This window comes from Poecilia reticulata, chromosome 4 (assembly GCF_904066995.2).
Source record: "Poecilia reticulata chromosome 4, P_reticulata-male-v2, whole genome shotgun sequence".
Taxonomy (NCBI): domain Eukaryota; kingdom Metazoa; phylum Chordata; class Actinopteri; order Cyprinodontiformes; family Poeciliidae; genus Poecilia; species Poecilia reticulata.
The window spans coordinates 8,468,503-8,492,445 of record NC_088833.1 but is presented as its reverse complement, the minus strand read 5'-3'; the positions used below and the strand labels follow the sequence as shown (position 1 = coordinate 8,492,445).

Sequence of the window (23,943 nt, the reverse complement as noted above, 5' to 3'; positions counted from 1 at the left end):
CTGCAACACCTGGTGTTGCTGATGATGGTGGTGATGACTTTAAGCAGCTCTCAGGAGGAGGGGCTCTCTCAGTCTTCTCTGGCTGTCTGTCTTGGAGCTGTGTGGATATTTTTCCTCCTAATAATCATGAAGGTTTTGTGTATCCTTGCTGTGCTTTTCCTAATCTCTACCAAACATAACAGTTTTGAGCTTTCTCATCCCAAACCGGCCTGTCGTTACCCTCCGTCTCAGTGGTGTCGGTCTCTGGAGATCGCCATAGAATGCAAGGTGAGGGCGTTGGCTGTGTTTAATTTGTAAGCTGAGATATTTCAAAGCAAAATGTTCAGAGGATCAAAAATGACTAACAAAGATGTTTAATGTTAAAATGCAAAGTGTATTTAAATGCAAGGTTTCTGTAATTACCTGGTGGGGAGGTAAGTTAAGTTTTCTGCAGACTTTTTCAATACTATGTTCTTACTGTGTACATATTTCTTAAGTCTGTTTGGGGTTTTATTTTATTTCTGTAAGCCCTGAAGGTTTGTTTGTAGTGCTCTTTGAGTCCTCTGGTCTAACTTCAAATGAAAGTCATGCTTCAGAAATTAGGAACCAGTGGCTCTTCATGTGACTAAGCAGAGCAGCTCTGGGTCAAACAACCCAAACTTGGTCAAAGGAAATGCCTCTGTTTGTACTCCTGGTTTTCCTTTGTTTCTAGGTGCAGAAGCAATGCATGGAGCTCGGTGCCATTAAGCCAAACCAGACGGTTCCTCGTGTCGCCCTCACGCTGTACTATGAGAGCCTGTGTCCAGACTGCAGACGCTTCATCACCAAGCAGCTGTTCCCCACCTGGACAATGCTGCAGGACATCATGTCCCTCACTCTGGTTCCTTATGGGAACGCCAAGGTACAAATCATACAATATTTAGGGTAATGGACTACCAGGGGCATGTTTAAAACATCTCAACTGTTTCAATGAAATTCTTCTTCAGGAAGTTTCATCTGTAAACGGTCCCTTCAGCTGTCAACATGGAGAACATGAATGCAGAGGAAACATGATTCAGGTTTGGGAAAAACAAACTCCTGCACTTAACTGGTTTAACATTTATGCACAGACTTCCTTCATCCATCTCCCTCCTCCTTCAGGCCTGCATCATCCATTTGACTGGAACCTCACTGGCATTTCAGGTCATCTACTGCATGGAGTCTGCCGCAAATGTCCTGAATGCTGCAGAGCCAGTGAGTGTTTAACTACTTGCGTTTCGTGTCTGATAGCGTGATGCTAACCGTTCCTCTTTTAAAGTGTCTGCAGCTGTACGCTCCCTCCGTATCCTGGACCACTGTTGATGCATGTGTCACCGGACGTCTGGGTTACAAGCTGATGCACGGTTACGCCGTCATGACCAGGGCTCTGAACCCAGCTCACACGCACGTTCCTTGGGTCACGATTGATGGGGTAAAACATGGCTAGTGAAACTGTTGCTGTGTCCAGACTCTTGACTAGTTCTGTGACTTTGCTGAAGGTTGGTTTTATATTTATAAATGTCTTTAATCATCATGTTGCAGGAGTACACAGAAGAGACTGAAGCAAAGACCACATCCTCATTGTTTCGTCTGGTCTGTGATCGCTACAAGGTGAGAACTATCTAGGTTTTTCTTTCCCCACTGAAAGTAAAATGTAATGTGGTGGTATAACTGTTTTAATAACCCACAGGGAGTGAAGCCTCCAGTCTGCACCGGCGCCCCGGTTAAACTGAGCAGAAGTGGCTGCTTGGCAGAATGAATTCACTCTAACGTGTCTGAATGACTAAAGGATAATAAAAAATATCAATGGACTTTGTTTCTGTTTTGGTGGCTGGCAAAATGACACCCCCAGACTTTTTGTTGCATCACAAACTTCAGGCTGATGTAAATCTGTAACTGACCAGTAGCTTGACCAGAATACATGATTGGAGCCAAACAATAAGTGATTAATTTAAACTCCAATCCAACAAATTACCTAACCAGAGGCAAAGTTTGACTGGGCTGCAGCTATTGGCTCTAATCCAAAAGAACAAGTTTAGCAAATGGTAAGAAATCCAGTCTGCTGCATGGGGAACATGGCATTTGGTGCTCTTGTTGGCCTGCTTGTCTAAAAAGCCCAAGTGGTAGCATAACTGGTGTTTAAAGTGCAACTTTAAGAAGGTTGTCACCATTTAGCAAAACTATACAGCCTGAATTAAAGTGGAGTAGTTGAAGCGGTGTAATGGGAGAAATCCAAACTGGTTCAAGAAATTATTGTTCAAATGATCTGAGCTTTAGCTAGTCCAGGGTCCATAGTCCCAAAAGATTCCCGAGATTAAAAGATTCCCGAGATTAAAAGTAGCTCCCAGTAGTTGGGGAAAGTCTTAAGAGCTTCTAATGTGACACAATAGGCCTTTTTGGTGGGCCTCAAGTGTCTTAAGCTGGGATAGATGTTGGAAACCGTTCTGTTTAATGGACAATCATATTGCATTCGATTTTCCATAGCTGATCCACTGTATTGCTAATTTCAGCAGAATACTGGGAGTGTTTCATGACTCATCCTGTCAAAACTAGCTCCCATTTTAAAAAAGTAAAATCTACCAGGCAGTATTGTGTTAAGTGTAATTTGTATGAGAATAGATTGTGATCACACTTAGTGGCAGTATTGCTGTTTGCCAGACTTTTTGAAGTCTTTTTGAAGGATCTTAAAAAGCTAATAAAATTCTTCACTCTAGAAACCAGATTAACTCCATTTTTCTCTTAAGGGAAGAACTCCAGTCTGAAAGAAACTAAAGACAAAGTTTATAAATTTCCATTTAATTTATTGGCATTTTCACATAAAACACCCTGAACTCCCAAGAATCTTTTGGCTTCAAAAGCAAAATAAAAATTTGACAAAAACAAACATTGGAGTGGCAGACGAGTACATACAAGTAAAGCATACTTGTTTTTAGGCTCTGGAACATAAAATCAGTCATTGTCTTACAGTACTTGTTGACACATTTAAAGAATAAATATATCTTTAGACATTTGCACGACACTGAAACCGAGAGAGACTGCATTAACAAGAATGAAGGCAGTATCAGCATTATTAAATGAAAGCAGAAACTCTCCTGCCAACTAACACACTTAACACTAAGTGGCGCTGTTGTCTGTCCTGTGCTGAGCCACGGTGCTGAGTTCAACAAGCTGACGCCACAGACTGGAGGATGCGGGTCTAAAAACACAAGTTTTAAAGAATCCATGATGAAAATGCCACCATTGCATCTTTTTTCAAAAGCTTTTCTGCAATAAGAAGGAAAATACTTGAAGCTCAGTGAGTTTTTGTTTTACAAAGACTAAATGAATGGTAGAAATGTCCTTCACATTATTGTAAAATTTTCAATGAAAAGATGAAAGATCATGAAACTTAAGGATGCATTATTAAAAATTGCTGATAGAAAAGTTTTTAAATGTGTTTTTCAAAAGCTCATTTCCGTCATTGGTATGAAGGATCTCGTTCTTTTGGTCCATATCCCATGAGCTTAGATGATGCAATGTAGACGGATCAGAGTTTCTCTTTTTGGGACCTTTTACTCTTTGGAAACCAAAACGTTTAACAACAAAGTAAAAAAAATAAATCAACAATTTGAAGTATTTTGGAAAGGTCCACAAAATGCCACGAGATCTTTATTGTGTTTTCAGCATGTCAATCAAAATGCAAAAGGTAAGAAATTATTATAAGATGGCATTTTCATCATGTGAAGGGTATTCATTTAGACTTTAGAAATTAAAACATAATTTTTGTCAGGAATCCTAAATGGTAGGTTAACAGCTAAAAAAAACAATATTTTCTAGTTGAAATCTGATTTCTTTAGGGGTGAAAAACAAACAGTTTGAAGGTCAGCATCCAACGAAACAAAAAACAGCACAATGGTCCTTTAACACGAGGCTCAAACCTATCACACGTAAGGCCGATCGATAAAGCTTACTACCTAAAAAAAAAAAGAAATACTGTTAAGACTATTGTTTCCTACAACTGCGTAACCAGGAAGTAAATTATCTTTTGTAGTGCTCGCTAACTGCCTGGTTTCTCTACGCGCTCTAGACTCCAAACTTACTTGGTATAGAAAGAGATGAAAGTCATGAAACTACAAACATTCTCAGCTATCGGGGTTAGCAAAGGGCTGCTCTCTACGCTGCACAGAAACCTATGAAAACGCCTGCTTTAAACACTGTTAACATGTTTCATTTGTAAAAACTAACACTTATAAAGTTAATGACTTTGATACAATCATCAGTTTAAAATCTCTAGTGTAAAAATGTACAGCTTCGTAGGCTGGCAGGTGTTTTGTGTGTTTTCAACACTTGTGGCACGCTTTTCTTCCGGGTCGAGCAGGTTGACGCTCCTAACCTGACGGGACACAACCTGCTTTGTTTGAGCGCCAGCCAATGTGCGACAACAGTTCCTTAAGAGTTGGGACGCTGTGTAAAACGCAAAAAGTGTCTGAAATATATAAGATAAACAGGTGCATCTCAGCAAATTAAACTAAGGTATTGTGTTGATTCATTACATACAGGGAGACATATCACAAGTGATTATTGCAGGTAATTTCAAGTTTGTCTCTACCCCAGTTTTTCCTTCCACTGAACTTTCCGTGTTTGAATACAAGTGGCTTAATCTTCTTATGAGTTTTTCTTGTGATTTTGTATGACATACCAAAACATTTCTGTATTAAATATATATATATATTTTTGTCTTATGTGACATCCCACAGTTCAAAATAGGTCAATTTTGGTTTGCCATCCATCCATCCATCCATCCATCCATCCATCCATCCATCCATCCATCCATCCATCCATCCATCCATCCATCCATCCATCCATCCATCCATCCATCCATCCATCCATCCATCCATCCATCCATCCATTTTCTTTACACCCTTGTCCTCAGTGGGTTCAGGAGGGGTCCTGGTGCCTCTCCAGCTAACGTTCTGGGCGAGAGGTGGGGTCACCCTGGACAGGTTGCCAGGTCGCAGTTGTTATTAACTAGTAGTTATGATTAACTAACCTAAGACAAATAAATGCCAGGAATATTACACTCACTGTGTAATGAATCCATAAAAGTTTTCACTTTCAAAAATTACCATAATGATTGCTGAGATGCACCTGGATTCACAAAAAACTGTAAACATAAAAGTGAAAATTAAGAAATCAAAAAAACCTCTAGAGGAAAAAAAAAGAAATATGGTGGCATCTCAAAAAAGGACATAATAAAGAAAAGATTGCAGAGGCAAGAGGTTTAAACACTAAGCTGCTGGAGGAGCATTTTGCAGCTGCTAAGATTTGTTGTCAGTAGTTCAGGAATAAAATTGGGTATAAAAAGAAAAAAGGTGGAAAAATTTCAGACTGGGAAGATGGAACATCATATCATTCATCAAATAATTAAAAGATTAAAAACTGTCCTCTGGCTTCAAAATAGAAATTAAAAAAATGTTTATAAATTTAAAGGGGAGGTTCACTCCATTGTGAGTAAAATATGGGTTTTTACACAAAGTCCCAACCTTCTTGAACTTTTGTCTCAGCTCTGCAGCAGCCCCTGTTGGAACAGGAAAGCATTCTTCTTCTGTTGTTCCTGACATCTTCATTTGTAATGTGAGAAAAGATAAAATGCTCAAAGTCAGACAGCAAACTTTAACCTGTAACCTGTGGCTGATGTTTGAGATGTGGTTTGGTTTGGTTTGTTTTTTTCCACTCCTTTATTTCCTTTACGTTAATAAACAAGATTACTTTCCTGCTTTGGTTCAACATGAATCCAAAAGTGAGCACCAACTTTATTTTTCAAATTTTGGTGCCAACGTATTGTTGCATTTGGATAATCTGAATTATATGAATATTTAATATTTAAATCCCATCCGTTCAATCGATTCTCTGTCAGAAAAATCCTCATCGCCTTACTTGACCTTAGCATCCGTCAGGTAGAGCAGTGTTTTTTTAAAATTTAAACATTCCTAAAATCATGCAGCGTTTGGAGTTTGAAGATGGGATCAGGAATGGCGTCACGTCCGAGTTCAATGCATTTCAATAACATCCAGCATTATTACTGAAAAACAGATTTAACTGTGGATCGTAAGGAGAATCTCCACCAACCAGGGTTTGCTTACTTGTAGTTTTTTTTATAGTTTCTTCTTGTTTGTTTCAGAAATTATTATAATTTCAAAGCCAAAGCCCGTCAGATTCTCAAATAATGAAAACAGAACAAAACTAATTTGCTTCTAATTTCTGTAATTTGTTATTCATGGTTTCACACCTGCATGGCAGTTATGTTAAAACCAATTAAAAACTTTCAAAATAAAAGTCTAACAAAGGTACACTAATAGAGGAGCAACAAACGACGTCTGTGCAATAATTAAAGAAATGTACAGTTTTCTCTATACGGAGTGCTGTAAAAGACAATAATTACGTCTGTTGATTCATAGTTTTTGTTCATCATATTGAAATTAGATACATCTACTTAACCAAAAACAAAAAGTGAAGAGTTACACAAAACGTGAAATAAAAGTATATTAACATTTCATTTAAAAAGAGAACAAAAAGTATGTGGCTGTATAAATACTGCTCCAATATTTCTCCTTATCTGTTAGTGCTTGACACACAGGCTTAGTGTAACGTTTTGGTTTTTATGACAATTTTAAAAAAGCCACATTGGTGATAAATAATAGACTAAATACATAATAGATTAATTTGAAAATGTATTAACTTTACCATAAATCCTTTGCAGGTGTAAAACTCATGACAAGCTACTTACATGTTCTTTTTCGTGTCTTTTTCAGTTGTTTCGACAGCTAGAGCTCTTAAATAATAAAAATAATAAACAGAAAACCACAAGAAGTTCATAAGTTGGTGCAGATTTTCCTTTTTTTAACGCAATAGTGAACCAACAGTTGTTGCTGGTTAACTGAGGTTTTGATTTCTTTAGTGGTATTTTTATGAATAAAGAAAACTACCATTACCAAACCAAACACACTTCATTCAACTTCAGAAGCACAGAGTGGACAGAGTGTGAGCTTCACCAACTCAACCACAACCAAAGATCAGCCTTTAAACCGTTACGTCGCTTTACACAGGGCTGCTACACGTCTCCAGTTTTATATGCTACCTACATTTCTGCAGGTATTTTTAACATATCCTGGGAATTTTAATACAAAACTCTTGTCTAAATGCGTTTTATTGTCCTTTTTTTTTCCACATTTCAAGAAACTTCTTGAAAGAAACATCTTTTTCACTTGTGGAGTGGAAAGAGGCCAGTGTGAAGCTTTTTGCATCTAGACAAACTGAGAGCAAATTCTACAATTTAATATTTATATTCCTTCAGTCCTGATGATTAAACAAAAAAAAAAGAACACATTTTCTTATTTTTGAATTTGAACGCTTTTATAAATGTCTGCTGTGCTTGTTTTATTTTCTGTTGAGGAGCAAAAACACTTAAAAATTCTGTAACATTTCTGGTTTAAATATCTAATAAATTACTTTGAAGGTAGAATTAATCTTTCAGAGATGCTGAGTGCGTAATATAAGTCATTTAAAGCTGCAGCAGGAAGTTCTGAGAAAAACTCACTAAGTTTATTTTTCTGCAAAGTTAGGTTGTTTCTCTGCCATAAGCACAGCTGCAGCACACCAGCAACCTTGAGCCTGTTTGTGCTAAATTGTACTATATGCATGAGCATGACTGACAGCGCTAAGACCCTCCTCCTGGTTCTGATTGGTTGTTTCTGAAGGGAAATTGTGCTTTTCTGGAAGGGGCAGTCAGAGCTAATTTCACAAATTGTGTCATTTTCTACTGTCAGGACATTTTTAACAACTTTGCATAAACTGTATTTTTATAAGATTTATCTATAACTGCCATGTTTCTGCTGGAACATTTTTGAGTTTTTTTTTCTCGAAGCATAAATGAAAACTAACTTGATTCCTGGAAAAATGTAGACAAAACGCACCTAAAATACATGGCTGCCTGATGCATTTACAGAAAAAAAATGGTGAGTGTTCCTAATTTTGATGCATTTAACAAAGAGGAAAAACATTTTTTTGCACTATTTAATCTTCCAATTAAGGGAGAACTACCCATTTATAACCTCTTGGAGACTTAAAGGTGCATTTTGTTCCAAATTCAATTTTCCTTTTCAAAGTTTATCTTAAAATTTATTTATTTCAAGCCTGTGTAGGAACCCTGTGTATCTCGATGTAAGGAGACCCACAGTTTTCTCTGTATGAACTCAGATTTATAGCAAATTGTACTTTCTTTTAATAGTGAGAAAGTTTACACGATCGCTTTAATTTTTGTTAAAACAACAGAAACCTTCAACTTGTAGCTTTAGAAGCTGCTGGAGAGCCGGGATCGTTCATGCTCGTCCATAAGATGTTAAGTTTGTGGCCTGCTCTGCCTTCTGAGAGCTGTAGTCCAATGTCCTGTACAGTTTGTTTTTGTGTGTGTGATCAGTAGGCCTACAGTGGGTGAAGCCCTTTGTGTGACTAAATACGAGAGCAGAACGGTAAAGACGGTAAAGTGCTACTGCGGACTGGAGGCACCCTGATTAAAAAATGCTTTTCTTAAGCACAAAAACACACATGAGACCAGCAAACATACAATGAGGAACGGTACAGAAATTAAAACATAAACAATTTAAAATATACGGTAAAAAATAGAATAAAGCTCGAACTAAGTATACATTGGTGTCTTTTCAACAGGTGAGACTAGGGTTCAGTCTAAAGTGTTCGGTTCCTGTGGTGCTACAAGCTGGTTTGAGTATCTGATTGCTTCATCTGCCAAATTCTCTATTAAAGGGATTTAAATAAATGTAAAGACACACATTTGGGACAACGTCTCATTTCTCAATGAGACAAACAGGAAAGACGGTTTGGGTTTGGGTTGGGGGTTCAGTACACCTGTGCTACATTAGGTTTATGCTTCACTTCATACCCTGAGGTTAGGTCCGTCGATTTTCTCGTCTACATCCCGTATTTGGTTAACTGACTCATTTCACACGCCATTCTTAAAGAAATAAATCATACTCACCTATCCCAACTTAATTATCCTAAATACTAAATTAAAACGATGGTGCAAAATCATTTCCAAAACCCTGTCACACCACTGTAGTCCTCATTCGCCGCTCATGGTCGGATGTCACAGTTATTTTGGAGGAAGACGTTTCCTTTTAGGTTTTGTTACCTTTTGTGTGAGTACAAGCCTTAATTCCACTCTTCCCAGTTCAAATGCAGCAATTATTCATCAGCTGAAGCTGCAGGAAACCAGAAAGGCCTATCAGGCACTCGGACAGAGGATAAAACATTTCATCTTGCTGGAAAAGAAAGAAAAACACAGAGGCGAGTTGCTCCTCTGCTCTCCAGAGAAGGTGTCTCCAGTGTAAAGGGACTGTGGTGATTTTACAGACATTATTGGCGAAGGCTCGCCCTGCCGACGGCGCCGGCCTCCGGCGCTCATGTCTCTGCGGCAGGGCGGCTCCTGCTGGTCATTACGTTCCCATCCGCAGGCAGGCCACGCCGTCACCCTCCTGGCTCAGCTCTCTGTTCCTGTCCGAAGCCTCCGGCCCCGGGGAGTCCAGCGTCCTGTGAGGGTGGGGGCTCCGCACCGACATAGAGGCCAGACTCAGGGTCCGAGACGGGTGAGGGGAGGGAGGGCGGTACCTGCTGCTGCCGCCGCCGCGGGGGTCTGGAGACAGGGACGGCGAGGACGAATCGTGTCTCCGATCTCCACTGGTCAGAGACTCCTCCTCCAAGGGGCTCTCAAGGTCAGACTCCGCCTCCTCTTCGTCCTCCTCCTCCTCTTCCAAGGTGAGTTCAAACTGGAATTTGTCTCCTCCCGATGAAGGGAAGGCTCCTCCTGACCCTGGAGTGCCAGCTGCGGGTCCCACCTCAGCGTGAGGCTCGTCCGGGCTCGTCGGCGAGGGGCTGCGGGGGATCATGCTCTGGTACCACTCCCTGTTGTCTTCAAGCGTGTCCAGAATGTCCTGGGCGTCGGGGTGCACCAGGTCGGCCCAGGTCTCCCACAGCGGGTGGACGATGTAGTCAATGAACCCCACCTGGGTGGGAAAATACAAAAACACTGAAGAGAAACCAGAACCAACTGATAAAGCTTGTGAAGGCTGCAGAGGAAAACCAATGACTAAAGCTACGTTCACATTGCAGCCTAAAGTGACCAATTTCCCATTTTTTGCCAAATTGGATTTTTTGTTGTGGCCATTCACACTTAAAAAAATATGCAACCTGAATGTGATCTCCAGTGTGAAGAGCGACGTGAAAGTGTCCTGCATGCGCAGTAGAGGGCGCAATAACGTCACACACAGAGAGTGCTCAGGGTTTTATCAACCGCCATAAAAAGAAGAAGTGCTCAGTGTTTGCTGAAGTAAACATGGATGCTAACGTTGGGCCATAGCTTACGATTCTGAAGTTGTTGTCCAACCAGAGCCAGAATATTAACAACTTAATCCTCTTTATAGTCCTCCATGGTTGTTGTTATTCTTCCCGCTGTATCAGGACGCAGAATAGTGAGATTTGTTGAGAATCAGTGATGTTCAAGTGGGATGAATGCGACCTGGACGTTTGAATCAGATACGCATCGGATAGCCAAGTGGCCCGAGTCGCATTTGAAAAGAATCTGACCTGTGTTGTTCAGACTGTCATGAAAAGATCAGATACGGGTCAAACTGCCTCAAAACACTGGATCATTTCGGGCTGCAGTGTGAACGCAGCATAAGTTTGGGCCATTTGTCTTGTAAAAACATGAACTTTTCCACAATATGATGTGCAGATTTGACTTACTTGGCTCTTCTCTATGGAGGCGTTGTGTTTGTCACACATAGGACTGATCTCCATCCCCTTGTCCCGCTCTCGGTCTCCCTGGGTGAAGAACTCCACCATGATGCGGTCCGTCCATTTCCGATACAGCTCCAGTGGTTTGGTTGGGTTACTTAAGTCAGCACAGTGGACCATGTTCTGTAAAACCTGAAGCAAAAAAGACCCCCCAAAAAACACTTCTGAGCCAGAAGGTACATGAAACAATATGTTTTCTACAGTGTTTATGAGCCAAAATAACTGAAAGCACTTCATTCTGCTAATAATACAACCAGATCCACTAAAGCACTAATCATAAGCATTAGTTCTGCTAATGCTAAAGTGCTACACCAACATGGTATTTATGGGAAGCTAATGCTAACGCGCTAAATTCAACCGTGTTGAAACCCACCATGTGTCACAAGCACAATATGAGGACGCTTTGAAAACAATTCATATATGTAGAGTTCATCATGTATGTGTGTAATTATCAGTCCTGGTTGTTCATTTAAGTGATGTATTCTTCTGTACTTGTTTTTTGGTGCACACTTGCACACTTGTAAAGTTTAACTTTGATTGTATACTTGCCATTTTCTCAATACATTTTGCAAGGAGAGGAAGTGGGACTGCAACATAAACAGTCTTTACCCACTTCAAAATAAAAGCATGAATATAACGGTCTACTTAAAGGATTCTTATGTTGCTAAAAACTTCAACACAAATGTCAAACCAAGTAAATTAGTGGTTTAGAATTTATTTGGAAAAATTAATTTAGGGGGAAAAATGTTTTCAAAGTTAGCAAACACGCTAAAGCGTTTCAATCCTTCACAACAGTGTTTCTTTTGAACAACAAACACGCACAATATTTCTAAAATAAAAATAAAATGTCAGAATTATTTCATATTATTTGGCACTTCATTACCTGGATGCGGTCAGAATAATTGTCTAGCAGCAGGACTCCCAAACTCGTCACTTTCTTGGTCTCCACCATCGTCTTCATGTCTGCCAAGAAGTTCATGTGTTTGGACATGTCTGTGGCCAGAACCTGCACAAAGCAAAGCAGCAGCACAACTCAGATCATCCCAAACAGATGAAACCTGTTAAATCACTAAGCATCAACCTTCATAAGGTGCTAAGACATGAAAAGTCTGAATATCTGGCCTTTTTTGCAAAACCTACATGCAGTAATCACACAAAGAAATAAACTGAATCTATATGATTATTAGTTTGTTCAGTTGAGAAAAGCATTTTGTTGTGACATCTTTTCTGTTTTTGACATGAATTTGCTCCATCTAGCTTCTTCTGGGGAATAATTTTGATAAAAGTCTCAGGTTAATAATGTAAAAGTCGGATTAAGGCGACATAACTGTTCTGACTGCAGATGCTTTGAAAACTGTACCAGATTTTGTTCCTCGTATGAAAGTGGCACAAATCTGATTTTTCAGAAGAGCAGAATTAGGCCGTTATTAAAAAGTCAAGTATGGGTCACATTTAGGTAAAAAAACTTTTTAATTTGGGTCGCATTTGCCTGCTGTGTAAACGAGAAATGAATTTGAAAGTTTATAATTTATTAGGCTTTGGATCATTTTAAACCATTTTAAAACTTATTTTTATTTGTTGGCATTAAATAGAGTCCTGATACTGTAACTTTTCTGTTGTGATATTTTATTTTTATTTTATTTACTTATTATTATTATTTTTATTTTTTATTTTTTCTCTCTTTTCATCAACTTACTCTATTGTGCTGTCGTTTTTGTGCAGCATTTTTGTGCCGTTTTAACCTGTTTTTAAAAGTGATATCTATATAAATTTCACATTGCAGTATGAATATTTTATACATATAAAAATGTTTTTTACATATTTGTTATAACGGTCACCATGTCTAGACAGTTTATGAGACCATTTTCATGTCAATATTTCATACTTTTCTAGAGTTAAATTTTAGAATTTTTTTCATTTTTGAAAAACAAATGTTAATCCTAAATTTACAAGAGACATTTTTGAGGTCAGGCTTCAAAGATGGACAGATGGAGATATTTCGACAATGAAACACGGAATTAAATCTAATCGTTTCCTTCTGTTCTCATACTTATTTACACCTGGACATATTTAATGAAATTTCATACTTTCAAATAGTTTTCCAGAGTTGTAAGGATGAAAAGGAGTCCCAGCCTTACCATGTCAATCACCATCTTCCGGAGTGAGTCTTTCTGTTTCTTGCTGAGGTTCTGGAAGATGTCACAGTTTTCCTCCTGCAGCAGCTTGAAGCCGACGGCGAGGTGATGGTTCTCCAGCACAGACGAGTCGTTGTACATTAGTGCCAATTCAGAACCTCAAAGAAGGAAGGAGGAAACTGTCACTATAAAACAACAACAGCACTTTAAATATCAGAAAACTGGGACTAATGCCAAATCCCATTGTAGCCTCTCTTTTGGTTTTACACAATAATGAAAGGTGTATGATGGTTACAATTACATTAAATAAATTACTCCAGACTTAGTATAACTATTTTATTATAATCATACTTATTGTTTTTTTAACATATAAACTACACTCTTTACTTGCTTACTGTTTGCTCTTAAAATACTTTTCATTTAAACACAAAAGCCTATTTTAAAGCTGCTGTATGAACATTTTATATATATAAAAAAAATGTTTTTTACATATTTGTTAAAACTGTCACCATGTCGTGACAGTTTGTTATGAGATAGAAAATCTGTGAAAATATTAATTTTCTCCACCTCCTCCCTGTGCTTGTATTGCTATCTGAAAAAAATGCTACTGACCAAAAACAACCAATCAGAACCAGGAGGAGTGTGTTAGCGCTGTTAATCATCCTCGTGAATGTACTGCTAAATGAGGTATTGGCAGAGAAACAGCTCAAATTTATGAATTTATACAGGATACATTACATGTGTTATCCCAGCTGAATGCAGAAACTGGAAGTGACATACTTGTGTTTATGAGGAACTGGTTCGTGACGCCTGGGTGGTCGACATCATGGATGGCGCTCGCAAAAAGAGCGGCCATGATCTCTAGGTCTGTGAACACCGCCTTGGATGAAGAGAGACGTCAAACCTGGGTCACTTTAACGGTACCTCAACCCGAAACCGTAGTGGAAAGAGTGGGTAAAAAAAGAGAAACTACGGCGCTCACCTCTAAAGCAGGAGTGGACAGGAGAACATGGGTGGACTGCACCACATCAGCAGCATGGATGTTGTTGTGATAAGCTACGTCCGCATGGTAGTGGTCCTCTAAAGTCATCATGAAGGTGAGGAAGGTGTCAATTGGCACCTTGAAGGTTTTCAGGAGATCTCGCTCCTATTAATGGAACAAGCAAATAAAACATCAACTATCTGTATAAACTATCTTTTAATTAAGATAAGATCATCGTTTATCAGAAATTTAAGCTGTGGACAGAACAAAATAAGAGTTAACAGAAATGAAAAACAGAATAAAAAGATGTAGTGTAGAAAAATGTACTAGTTTACAAGCTAAACTAGAAATATAATTCTGAAAATATTTCTACATATACATACACACAGTACATATACATGTACAAACATATGTACGCAAACACACACGCACAGACAAATGCACATATACACAACATATTAATACAGACATCAACAGAAACGTGGTGATTTGACTCAGCACCCAGTTTTTGCATTTAAACTTAACATTTTCATTTTCCTTCCTTTCTGCTATTTGTGGAGAAAACTATTTCTTACAGCAGGATTTTCCTACCTGGAAGATGGAGTACATCATCACCGTCAGAGGGCGATTTCCTGAATATTCTGCTAGTTTGAAAATATCCATACCCCATCGATTAAGGTCCTCAATTTCCTGCGAAGAGCAAAAACGTGTAAATTACGCCGAACATTTCTGAGTGTTTCTTTTGGGGTTTTAGTGTGTGATCTTACCTTTGCCAACATGCTCTCGTGCGGTGTGTTGACTCCAAAGCGAGGGATGCAAGCAGGCGCTAAGCTTGGGCTTTGTGTGGCCTTTTTCACACCGCTAATCTGTGACATCGGCCTTTTTTTCTTCTCCTTCTCCTTAGAAGGCGGAGACAGAATCTCCAAGTCATGTTGCTTCTCTGCAGCATCAAAAAACACAGAAACAAAACAGATACAAAGTTAAGGCTAGATCCAACAAATGAGTTTGGAAACGTGTCAGCTCCCAGAACCATTTGCTCCAGGTGGTCCAAGCAACTGACAGGCAGAGCCACGGAGTCTTACTGCAGCTTCAGCAGCTCTAGGTTTGTTTTTAATTTTATTTAACCAACTTGCTCACCTTCTAAACACAGAGACTGATTATCTACATTTAATCAGTCTCTGAGTTTGTTCAAAATCATAAAATGGCTGTGATACATGCAGAAGAAAACAGCTTTTCATCAGTTTTCTCTGGAAGAAATTGGTTTCTGACCGAAATGAGATGATCCTCAGGTGGATCCTCACCAGTGACAGTGACCTTTTTTTTTCTGTACCACTGAGATATACAAGGCTATTTAAAACAAAAATGATTCTTATATGTAAAGCTGAGAGAGAGAGAGAGTAATACTTTCAGGAGATAACAGGAAGGACACTTTTTGTATACAAGGGCAGAACATGCAAACTCAACATAGAAATGCTGCAGCATTGATTTAAACTCAGAACCTCCTTAGTTTTACGATGAAGCAGTGCATTGATGTCCCTCCAAAAACAAACCTTCTTTGGTGTGGATGCTGTTACTGAGAGAAGAATATGCAAAAGCAGCTATTTTCATAATCAAGGAGGTATAAAGTAGATATTAAAACACTTAAAAGAAAACTATATTATTAATTTAGGCTGCAAGAGAGCAGAGTTTTTAAGTGATAACAGGAAGGTTGCTCTGTTTTGTCTTTCTGAGCTTTCAGCTTGTTTCAGTCAAGGAACATGGTGGATATAAACCATGTTAACCTTAGTAGTAACATTAGTGATAATATAAGTAATAATAGTCTGGTAAATTTTGAATAAAATGTGCTAAAGATAGCTTAAAATGTCAACTAGTCTTTTTCCATTTTAAAATATTAAAACTGTGTTTTGTGGTGTCTGTACTCTCACATATGCCACAACATCACCTCTACTCTTAATTTAACTAATTAGTTATAGCAGATAGGCTAAAATAAAAGGATCTTAGATGTTCTAATTTAGTTTTTAAAGAGAAATAAGAATTAGATATAAAAATATGTTCATAGGACAAATATTTACAAAAACTAGAGAAAATTGACCACAACAATCAGATTATAGTTTCCATCTTTCAGAATATGTTTCTATGACGGATGTGCATGCATGTTGGCATCTTTTCAGCATAACACAGAACAATGACCTTGTGAACAACTCGCGTTGCATCAGAGGCAAAATAAACACCAACTTCAGGAGTGTAGAAAAGCTGGAGAAAATGTTGCTTGTCCTGTTTCTGAGGACTGAGTCACAGAAAGCAGAAACATTGGTTGTTTTAATCCAGATTACAAAAAGCTTCTCATGTTTTCCAAAATGGAAAAGGACTCATAAAAAAAAAATTAAATAAAAAGTGGATTTTATAACAAAAAATCTGCAGAAGGTTTTGTACCAACACAGCAGACATGATCTCCATACCATTAGATGATAAAAGGTGCTGTCCCAGCAGACTCGCTCGCGTTAAAATGACTCATCCATTTTTGTACAAACCAAACGCGATCCTCCTGCTTTGACTTCTTCACCTCACGTTCGCGTGTTATCCTTTGTATCTTCCAGCTGTAATTGGTTTCATTAGCCTTGCAGCAGCGGCTGCCCGACACAGGCGCACACGCCAGCGTTCAGACGCATCACCGATCCTAACAACATCCTCACAAGAGGCACTGTCTGGCCTCTCTCACCTCTCTCACAGTGCCTCCTCTTCCTCACGCCCACAGCCACGGGGTTCATCTCCAAACGCGGCCAGGCTTGAGGCTTTCATCTCACAACGGAACCGGACTGATGGCTCCATCCTCGTTTGGCTGGACCATCCTGCCAGAGGGGCTGCTGAAGACTGAGCCTGCTATTGATGCAACACGCCGTCAGATAATACTCAACCTAGTTGCCACGACAACGCCACACAATGTGTCCGGGAATGCTGTCTGTTGCCGCACCTCCTCCTGCTTCAGACGGAAAAATCCTCACCTTCCCAGTCTGTCCTCTCCTTCAGAAAATGCTCTTTTCGACGCCTTATTTCGACAAAAATATTTGTTCCTTCTTCTTTATGTGCAAGACCCTCTCTATTTTCTATAATTTTCCTCCTCTTGATCCATATTTAATTTTTCTCTTTTCTTTTTTTTAATCATTTCAATATTTTATCCTTTTTTACTCATTTCTAAGCAGTTCTTTTTCTAAATATGACTCAAGGCTTTCGTCTCCAAACACATCCATATAAAGCCCAAGAAAACACAGCTCATTATTTTCTGCAATGTTTTATATCTACCATATCATGTTGCACAACTCAGCAAATGTATATTGCACAAACAGTGCCTTGTGAAAGTATTCAGCTCTCATAAATGTTTCAGTTTATGTTGTCCTATTACATAAAATCTGAATAAAATACATTTAATTTACATGACAAAACACGGAAAATGCTTTTAAGATGTTTGCAAGGGATGCTAACCTGGACAATCAGCATAGTTGATAAAAATTATGATTTTTCTAAAATCTAATCAGCTAATAATCCTTTTATTAATTCACCATTCAAATGTAGGAAAAATGCATGCAGTTGCGTCTATTTTAAGGATGAGTGGCACCACAGATGCAGCACGATCACATTGTCATAATCTCCTCTCACAGATTTTAATATATTTGTCTCTGGTGTTAATAGCAGTCTACCAGCATTTTAATTTTGTGTCGGAATCACCTCTTCTTGACAAATAAAACACTCATTTGTCACTACAAAAATTAATAGTCGCCTATGTCCCTAAGCTCAATTTTAAACTCTGTTATCATGCGACAAACTTACCGAGGAAAGTGCTGGCGATGAACTCTGACACCTGGTTCCCTGAGCGACTCGTCTCTGACAGCTGCGTCAGCTCACGGTTTAGCATCCTCTTAAACTGTTAAAAACAAAAAACAAAAAAATTAAAAAATGAGTGGGTAGCCTAAAAAAACCAACCTTACATTATTGACTAAAACTAGTACATAAATTGACCAAATATGGTAAAATTTGCTAGCCCGCTAACAAGCTATGGTTAGCATGTTGGCTAGCAGCTACTACAAGCAAGTCATCTAATATTAATCTACCGTACTTCACCTGCAAAGCTAAAATGAGAAAAAAATGCTACTGTTAGCATGTTGGCTAACACTAGTAAATTATCTAACATCCAATCCAATCCAACTTTATTTATAAAGCACTTTAAAACAACCACAGCTGATACAAAATGCTGTACAGTAAACACAACATAACAAAAAAAAAAAAGAACTAAAAAAAAACTCTTACAGTTTAAAAACGAAAACATACAATTTAAAACTAGATCTCGCTGGTGTTGAAAGCCAAGTAAAATAAATGGGTTTTAAGAAGAACTTTAAAAGACATTAACATTATCTTACTTCATATGCTATGCCAAAAGGTGCTAATGTGCTGTTGTTACCATGTTAGCTAACATTACCTAAAATGACCTTTAATATACTGCTGGCTAATATTCTGTGATTAGGAATGTTAGGAAGTTACATCATTCGCTTTTAATAATCCCCACGGACTCTTTTTACAGGTGAACCATTTTTATTTGCAATAATGTCTGAATGATTTTTTTTTCTTCAATAGTTTCTGTGGCAGGTACCTGTGGTAAATTTGGTGACACAACAAACAATAATATAAATCATTTATTTCATATCTTCATCAGTCAAAGTCACCTACAATAAGCAGAATGTGACTGAAAAGAATGGGCAAAATCAATCTGTACAGTCATACTCATTAAATTATAATATACATCTTTTGAAAATAACCTCTAGCCATGTTAAACATACTTTTCACTAATCCCACATTGTGATTCTAAAAGTTGCTTTTTTTTTATTGGTCTGATGTAATATTGTAACTTTAAATGTCATATTGTATTAGCTTTAAATGAAAAATATTCATCTGTGATAAAGTTCCTAAAATAGCTGAACTTTTCAATAATATTAAAATTTATTGAATGAGTTTGAAAGCAATATGCTCCAGATTGCTGAACGCAATGCAGATATTTGCAACATTTGTAGTTCAAAGGGTTTTTAAAGAGCTTTTTTGAGTCTGATCATGCAGAAACAATCATTTATTACCTTTGTCATTACTGTAGTCACTGTATATTTTAAACATTCTGCTCTGTATTCAATTACAACGCAAAAGAAGAAAAAGTTAAACGGTGATGTTGTTCCTGCCAGGAAGTTTTTTTGGGAAGCAATAATGTTCAGTGTGCCTTCATGAATTTATCGCCGTGGCGATGTCCACACTGATTATGTAACGGCTTCAGCACGTGGAGGCAAACGGTCGGGATGCTGAGGCGAGTGACACAAATACGGGTGTGTCCAAAAACATCCTAAAGGTGACAGACCTATATTACTTACTCTGCCGTGACTTTTCCTGAACTTACAAGCACAAAAACGCAGAATCTATTGCATGCAACATAAATACTTATTCAGCTTTTCACAGTGCATCTGCATCAGCCTGTTTGCAGGTCCAGTTCTGAAAAGATCTGACAGTCAGCCTCATTCAACATCATGTCTAAGATCCCCCCTCAGCCTCACCTCTGCAAAGCCTGAACCACCTGAACCACTTCGCTGTCACTCACCTGTCTGAGTCTCCAGCACAGACAAACCCAAACTGCCAGCAGAAGCATGTCAGCCAACGCATGCTGCGCTCAGTTGCAGTAGAAATCCGAGTTTTCCCTGTTACCAATCAGCTGTTTCCAAGCAATGTAAATAAGATTTTATGCTGTATAAAATACGGCAAATATCCTGCATGTCCTGCAGCATGGAGTGCCTGATGGGAAAAAAAGAATCCATATACAAGTCCTAGTTGCCACAGTCCCGATGCTGATCAGTTTGGGGGATACAGGGATGGGATGGAGAGATCTCCAGCATCAGGAACAATAGGGAGGGTGTTGACTGCAGCGTCCTATCCAGCTACGGCTGCACACTGTCAATGAGAAAGAGGGACGAAGGGAGTTTCTGCGAGGAACTCTCCTCTCAGTCCTGCATGCAGCCTCCAGCCCCCCCCGTCTCCCTCCGACCAATCATATTCAACTGGCTTCAGAGGCTGGGTGGAAAGCTGAGAGCTGATTGGCCGACGGTGTGACAGAGAAACCACACAGAGCGGAGAAACAGAAAGGAGTGATGCTAATTGACTCTTTTAGAGGAGGGATGTGATAAAACCCTGGTGAATCTTTTCATAATACATACTTTGTTCATATTGGGTCTTAAAGTCACTTTTTCAAGCAATATAAATAAGATTTTATGCTGCAGAAAATATGACAAATTAATTCTTTAAAGCTGCAGGACGTAACTTTTATTTAAATAAATTTTTCAAATACAGTTCAGGAAAAATTGAGAGCCCACTGCATTGAACCCCATTGAAAACCTCCTGGTTTTTCCACCAAATATTGATGTCTGAACTCTTCCTGAGTTAAAACATTAGTATTGTTGTGTCTAAATGAATATGAACTTATTTTCTTTGCATTATTTGAGTTCTGAAAGCACTGCATCTTTTTCATTATTTTGACCATTTCTAATTTATTGCAAATAAATACTAAATTTTTGCTTGTAATTTCGCCGACATGTTGTCAGTAGTTCATAGAATAAAAGAACAATGTTCATTTTACTCAAACATAAACCTATAAAAAGTTAAATCAGAGAAACTGATCACTTTAAGTAGTCTAAACTGACACTGCTATGACAGCACAGTATGAAAGATGTCTGCTCCCAGTGCTCCCAGTTTTAACTAGAAACAACCAATAAGAGCCGGGAGGCGGGTCTTATCGCTATCAATCATTCTTTTGTATGCTACACTGCACTAGCTTTGCAGCTTCTTCCAGGAATGCTCAGGCTACCAGGACCACTGATGAAGGTGGATAAACAGTTTTCCTGGAACTGTAGGTTATTTCTCAGCTATTAGCACAATTAGCAGCACATGCACAAATTTGATTGATAGCGCTAAGACCCTCCTCCTGGCTCTGATTGGTTGTTTTTGTTTGGGAACCGTGCCTTTCTGCAGACAGCACTATTAGCTCAGAGAGGAGATGGAGGAGCTTGATTTTTTCATTGATTATTTGTCTCATACTGTCACAAAATGGTGACAGTATGAGACATATAAGTAAAAAACATATTTTAAATAAAAGTTGCATACTGCAGCTATAAGGACAAATCATGCTTTAAAAACCTGATGAAAATAACATTAATGAGCCAAACAGTGCATAAGCAGACCCTGTAAGACGTTTAGGAACAGCTGTAGCTGCGTTGTGTTGCGTGGCGGCGAACAGGAAGTCCGTTTACCTTATTGGACGCCATTTCGCTGACTGAGTGTCTCGTCTGCAGCGTCTCCAGCTGGTCCAGACACCAGTCCAGCTCTTCCAGAGTCTCCATCGTGAGCTTCTGATAGGGCTCTTCTGAAAGGTCAAGAAAAACACTTTTCAAGAAAAAGGTGGGACAGCAGAAGGTTTACCTCCCGAATGAAACGAGTTCCAGTTTCAAGGATTATCAGGATGTAATTTCCAACTTTATAACAAAAATTTAATTAAAACGTCTCTTAATCCACCGATTGTTTATCTCATAAAGGGAAAACACAAAATTTATCTTGAACCTGTCCCAAGTTTAGTTCAATAAACTCATTACAAATGTGTAAAAAAAAGCTTAAATAGTTTTCTGAATTGTTGACTGATTGGTGTCTTTTATGAATTTGTATTTTTTTGCTTTTGACATAAAGCACTTTGAACTGCCTTGTTACTGAAATGTGCTGTACAAATAAACTTAATCTATTGATTACACTGTTTTTTTTATAAATAGTTTAATCGTTACCTTTATTTATACAGAAAATCGTTCAAAAACATAAAGAATAAAACAGAAAACATTAAATGTAAGATGTGAAAGTCAATATGTATCACATGTTTTGCTCAGATTTTAATTTGGGCAAATAACAACATACACATTTGTGCATCAGTAGTGAAATAATACATTTTATAACATTTTTGAGCCACAAAACCTAAAAGTAAAGAAAGCATGAAACACAGATAAGTCCCAATCAACATTTCCATTGTTTTTAAAACAGATAAATTGACATTTTCTCAAACAAAACTAGAATTAAGATTCATCCAAACTAAAACCATCCAAAGACTTGGAACTTGGAAAATGCCATCAAGACCAGAGACTTTAAATAAGCTTTTGATCAGAGTTTAATAAAAATGAGAGAATTTTTTTTATTTTTATCATCATTCACATTCTTTACAATATAATCAGAAATTATAAATTCTGTCAGGGTATGCAAACTTAAGAGCTACAAGCCTGAACACAGTTGAAAAGAGAAAGTTGCAATAAAACCAAAAAACTTTACAACCAAACAGGTTTATCTGCAGCTGTACCTTCATCATAAACTGACCTGAGAGACACGGTTTGCACAGCGGCGGCTGACTGGCGCTCGATGGTCGTCTGGAGCAGGAAACAGGTCAAGTTTTGGTCAAATTAACAAAACCATCCAGCAGTTTGTCATTCGGACCTTAACTCTGCTCTTACTTGTTCACCACACGATCTTGGAGATGTGTCAGAGCAGCAACGTTACTTCTTACTGTTCGCAGACTGGCCAGAACCTGCAGAAAGCAAAGAAAGCTTCTTAAAGGAGTGTTACACGTTTTTTAAAGACGTGATACAACCACACACTTCTGTATTAGCGTTTTTATTCTGACAAAACAAAGTTAACAGCTTGTCAGAGCAGAAACACATTTTTCTCCAAACTTTTGCAGTTGTTCGTGCAAATGTGATCGTATGATTCTTTAAATTAATTAGTTTGCGCTGGAAGATTATTTAAAAAGAAGTTCATAGATATTTTGCTGGAAATTGCAATAGATAACAGTTCTTAGAGGACAAACAAACACATATGAGAAAATGAGTTATTATCATAACTTCTCATTGTTTAGCCTTTTTCTGCACAAATTTACTTTTCCAAACTCACTTTTGTATATTTGTCCTCTTAATTTGGCAAATGTTTCAAAACAGTTTTACGCTATTAATATTGATTGCATGCGTCATGCATCCCCACAGGACAATGATGCCTCCGCCGTGTTTTATTGACTCTTTTTTTCTCCTATATTGCAATTCTTTCAGCCAGCTAACCTGCACTGCAAATAAACAGGTGGGGGAGGGGCAAGGTTGCATTATTCTGCTGGAGAAAACTCTGAACATCCTGCTATTTTCTCTGAATATGTTAAATTATAGGAACAGCAAATAAAAGGTGTAGCAGTTTTGATATTTTAGCTTGATGTCAGTAACCGGCTCGTCTCCATTTAGATTTATCAGACATTATCTTTAGGATTTAAATATCACTAGTATTTTTTACAGACAAATCATCTAATCTGAATCCTCCAAATGTAAAAAAGGAAATTGGTTTTAACACATTAAACAACAAATGCACAACTCAATGTAGATTTTGGGTCTAAAGCTGCAAAAATCTACTTCAAACTCAACATAAATGAGTGTGTAGACGTTTATAGGAGAAAGAAAAAATGCGTTTTGTGTTTCCTGCAGGTGAACCCAGAGTAAATGATTGGAAAATCCCTTGTACACACAGAAAGCTCAGGAGATAAATAGTCAGAACAAGCTGTGCAGTACAAAGAGAATGTGTGTGGGTGTTTTCTGTGAAAAATGAACCATCTCTTATTTCTCAGACTGATGAGTAACCTCCAACATCACATCGATTATATGGACAGAATTACAACCTTTTCCCAATATGAATTTAAATAAAACTGCAAAAATAATCTTCAATTACCTCAGGAACACAGTTCAGCAGAAAATGGCACAATTCGTATTAAACATTGTTCTTAGTTTGTCAGCCATATAGAAAGGTTATAACAATCCAATAAAGTCTAAACATAATTAACTTAAAAGTTTCCTAATATTTGATGCTTTGTTGTGCATAAAATGTCAGTAAAACAGTCCCTCT

General features: G+C 38.1%; 2 protein-coding genes across 11 annotated transcripts in view; one reads left to right on the top strand and one right to left on the bottom strand.

Moving 5' to 3' along the window:
• Window positions 1-9: 9 nt before the first annotated feature.
• On the top strand, window positions 10-1,808 carry LOC103463321 (gamma-interferon-inducible lysosomal thiol reductase). Its single transcript, XM_081606154.1, has 7 exons — window positions 10-267; window positions 692-880; window positions 966-1,037; window positions 1,120-1,212; window positions 1,277-1,429; window positions 1,540-1,608; window positions 1,688-1,808. The coding sequence occupies exons 1-7, from the start codon at window positions 22-24 to the stop codon at window positions 1,754-1,756; spliced, it is 891 nt and encodes a 296-aa protein (XP_081462280.1). The 5' UTR covers window positions 10-21; the 3' UTR covers window positions 1,757-1,808.
• A 969-nt stretch (window positions 1,809-2,777) lies between these two features.
• The window catches only part of pde4cb (phosphodiesterase 4C, cAMP-specific b), a 121,366-nt gene continuing 100,200 nt past the window's right edge, over window positions 2,778-23,943 (bottom strand). For 9 of the 10 annotated variants that reach the window (XM_008406597.3, XM_008406599.3, XM_008406601.3 and 6 more), the window contains 12 exons: window positions 22,521-22,594; window positions 22,387-22,436; window positions 21,288-21,400; window positions 17,785-17,878; window positions 14,727-14,899; window positions 14,551-14,649; window positions 13,960-14,124; window positions 13,758-13,857; window positions 12,981-13,135; window positions 11,726-11,848; window positions 10,792-10,974; window positions 2,778-10,052 (listed from right to left, as the gene is read on the bottom strand). In XM_008406597.3, the coding sequence (XP_008404819.1) occupies window positions 9,486-10,052; window positions 10,792-10,974; window positions 11,726-11,848; window positions 12,981-13,135; window positions 13,758-13,857; window positions 13,960-14,124; window positions 14,551-14,649; window positions 14,727-14,899; window positions 17,785-17,878; window positions 21,288-21,400; window positions 22,387-22,436; window positions 22,521-22,594 (1,896 nt within the window). In that variant the 3' untranslated portion in view covers window positions 2,778-9,485. Of the gene's footprint in view, window positions 10,053-10,791; window positions 10,975-11,725; window positions 11,849-12,980; window positions 13,136-13,757; window positions 13,858-13,959; window positions 14,125-14,550; window positions 14,650-14,726; window positions 14,900-17,784; window positions 17,879-19,588; window positions 20,349-21,287; window positions 21,401-22,386; window positions 22,437-22,520; window positions 22,595-23,943 lie in introns of those variants that run through there. The other variant, XM_081606149.1, reaches the window with a different exon arrangement.

Coding starts and splice junctions, on each gene's coding strand:
- LOC103463321 (XM_081606154.1), top strand. CDS start 22: ATGATGGTGGTGATGACTTTAAGCAGCTCTCAGGAGGAGGGGCTCTCT. Junction 268..691: donor AGATCGCCATAGAATGCAAG/GTGAGGGCGTTG, acceptor CTTTGTTTCTAG/GTGCAGAAGCAATGCATGGA. Junction 881..965: donor TTCCTTATGGGAACGCCAAG/GTACAAATCATA, acceptor ATTCTTCTTCAG/GAAGTTTCATCTGTAAACGG.